At 38.4% G+C, this 2,268-nt stretch overlaps 1 protein-coding gene across 1 annotated transcript; it reads right to left on the bottom strand.

The window, feature by feature from the left end:
* Positions 1–915: 915 nt before the first annotated feature.
* LOC110024711 lies at positions 916–1,695 on the bottom strand. Its single transcript, XM_020724831.1, has one exon. It carries the CDS (start codon positions 1,693–1,695, stop codon positions 916–918), a length of 780 nt encoding a protein of 259 aa, XP_020580490.1.
* Positions 1,696–2,268: the final 573 nt, after the last annotated feature.

A 2,268-nucleotide genomic window follows, 5' to 3' on the forward strand; every position in this document is an offset into this window, starting at 1 on the left:
TATATATATATATTTTATTTGCCATCAAGGAGAAACTAGTGTCTCCCTACCAGTTGAAGTAAAGGGAAGGTTACAAAATCAAGAGTAGCAGGATGGGCTTGATGAATCAATACAGGAGTCATCAGTCCATCCACAACACAAAAAACAACAAATAGTCCAAAGGGCTATAAGTAAAACACGGAAGCATAATGGTTCCCAACAACATAAGGGAAAACCCACATAGAAACGGGCAAGGTGCAGACAAAATCAAATAGCCACCAAGGTCATAAGTAAATAGAAAAGTGTGACCACAAACCAATCCACCTCAGAAGGTGTGAACTTGAGGTATGCATAAATTATCTCCATGCAGTAGATAAGCTAACTCTGGAGAAGGGAAATTTGCCACAATAACTTATTCAGAACATCTACCAGAAGTGGCCAAAAGATGAGCTGGCCCATTGCCTTTCCTGTTGATATACTGAAATTTAACAGTGTAGCTGCCAAATTTCCTTTGAATTTTCCTTATGCATCTTCCAATGTGCCAAGGGGGATCTTTCTCATGCTGCAAAAACTTGGTGCAAACAATGGAATCAGTTTCAATGATTAATGGTCCAAAATTACTTTGGACAGCAATTTTAAAAGACTAATAAATAGCAATCCTTTCAGTTTCTGCAGCATCTAAATCCCAAGTTGGTGAGGAGAAATGGAGAACATGGTGTCCAAGGGAGTTTCTGAAAACCCCACCACAACCAGCAGCTCCTTTTAAAAAGCTTTCATCAGTATTAGCTTTCATCCAACCATCAGAAGGAGGAGCCCATTCAATCAATGAGAATTCGGAGCCCATTCAATCAATGAGAAACTGAAATTATACTGAATATCAGCTTGAGAAACCCAATTCCTAAAGATATTAGGGAACTTGTGATATTTGATGATTTTCTATAGGTAAGAAGTGTAATGTGTAGTCACAACTTTAGCAAGAGGTGTAGAACCTTCATATTTAACACTATTTCTGTACATCCATATAAACCAAGCATCTATACAAGGAATAACCTGTAAATTGATCTGTTTCCACTCTTCCCGGCAGTTGTAGAAGTTGGACCAGCTGAGATTCATTGTATCCATTTTGAACTTGGTCAATAACTCAGTCCAAACTTTTTGAGAAAAGTTACATTTAAAGAAGAGGAAGAGGTGATCCAAGGTCTCCTCCTCCATAAGGCACAGAAAATAGACAGAAAGTCCCCTCAGTCCTTTCATTTTCAAGATATCATCTGTTGGGAGCATAGAAAGCCATAATCTCCAACTGAAGAAAGACGTAGAAGTGGTTAGGTGTTTCCCCCAAATGTCAGTGCCCCAGTGAACAGAAGGCCAATGAAAGAGGGTTTGATAGATAAAAGAAGAAATTTTCTGAGAATTGGCATTTTTAATAACAATCTTATCTCTTTGATCAGGATAAATAGGAGTTTGCTGGACCAAATGCAGCTGCTCACTGTTGAGAATATTATAGAGAAGAGTGTAATTGCACTGATTCCCATTCCAGTAATCTTTGACCATATCATGTGGATTGGGGATAGAGGTAGAGCCTTGGATTATTTCACCATTCCAAGTCCACCTATCAAGCCAGAAACTAATTTGGCCTTCTCCAAGCTCCCAGATGAAGGTCTCCTTAGCATGCTCTCTAACCTCTAACAACTTACCCCAAAGTCTAGAGTCACCCATATTTTTGCTAACCTGGCTAGGGTTAGCATATCTACAGTATTTCCCTTTCATAAAAATAGCCCAAAGGCTGTCTTAGGCTCTAAATTTAATCTAAAGTTTGCATATGTTAATGAAACTCAAATGCTGAAACTCTTTAAAACCCAAACCTCCAGCACAGTAAGGTTTGCAACGCTTTTGCTAAGGGAGCCAGTGAACTTGTTTCTTCTGACCAGCCCATAAAAATTTGTTAAACATTCTCCCCAACAGCTTCTGAGTACCTTTCTTCATAGAAAACATTTGTAGTGAATAAGAGGGGAGGGCAGTGAGAATACTTTTAAGGAGAATGATCTTCCCACCATTGGACAAGAAAGAATTGGTCGAGCACTACAATTGGTTTTTAATCTTCTCAATTACCTCATTAAATTGGATCTGTTTGTATCTTCCCTTGGTTAAGAGAACACCCAGGTATTTGATAGGCAATGAAGATAGGTGGAAACTTCTGTAATTAGATATCTAATTTTTTATCTGTTGAGATATGTTAGAGCTAGGAAAAAATTGACATTTAGGAAGATTTAACTCCATACCTGAGGTGAG

Source organism: Phalaenopsis equestris, unplaced genomic scaffold (assembly GCF_001263595.1).
Source record: "Phalaenopsis equestris unplaced genomic scaffold, ASM126359v1 Scaffold000270, whole genome shotgun sequence".
In the NCBI taxonomy this organism is placed as follows: Eukaryota; Viridiplantae; Streptophyta; class Magnoliopsida; order Asparagales; family Orchidaceae; genus Phalaenopsis; species Phalaenopsis equestris.

Excerpts from the sequence above, each read along its gene's own strand:
- LOC110024711 (XM_020724831.1), bottom strand. The coding sequence starts at position 1,695 with ATGGGTGACTCTAGACTTTGGGGTAAGTTGTTAGAGGTTAGAGAGCAT.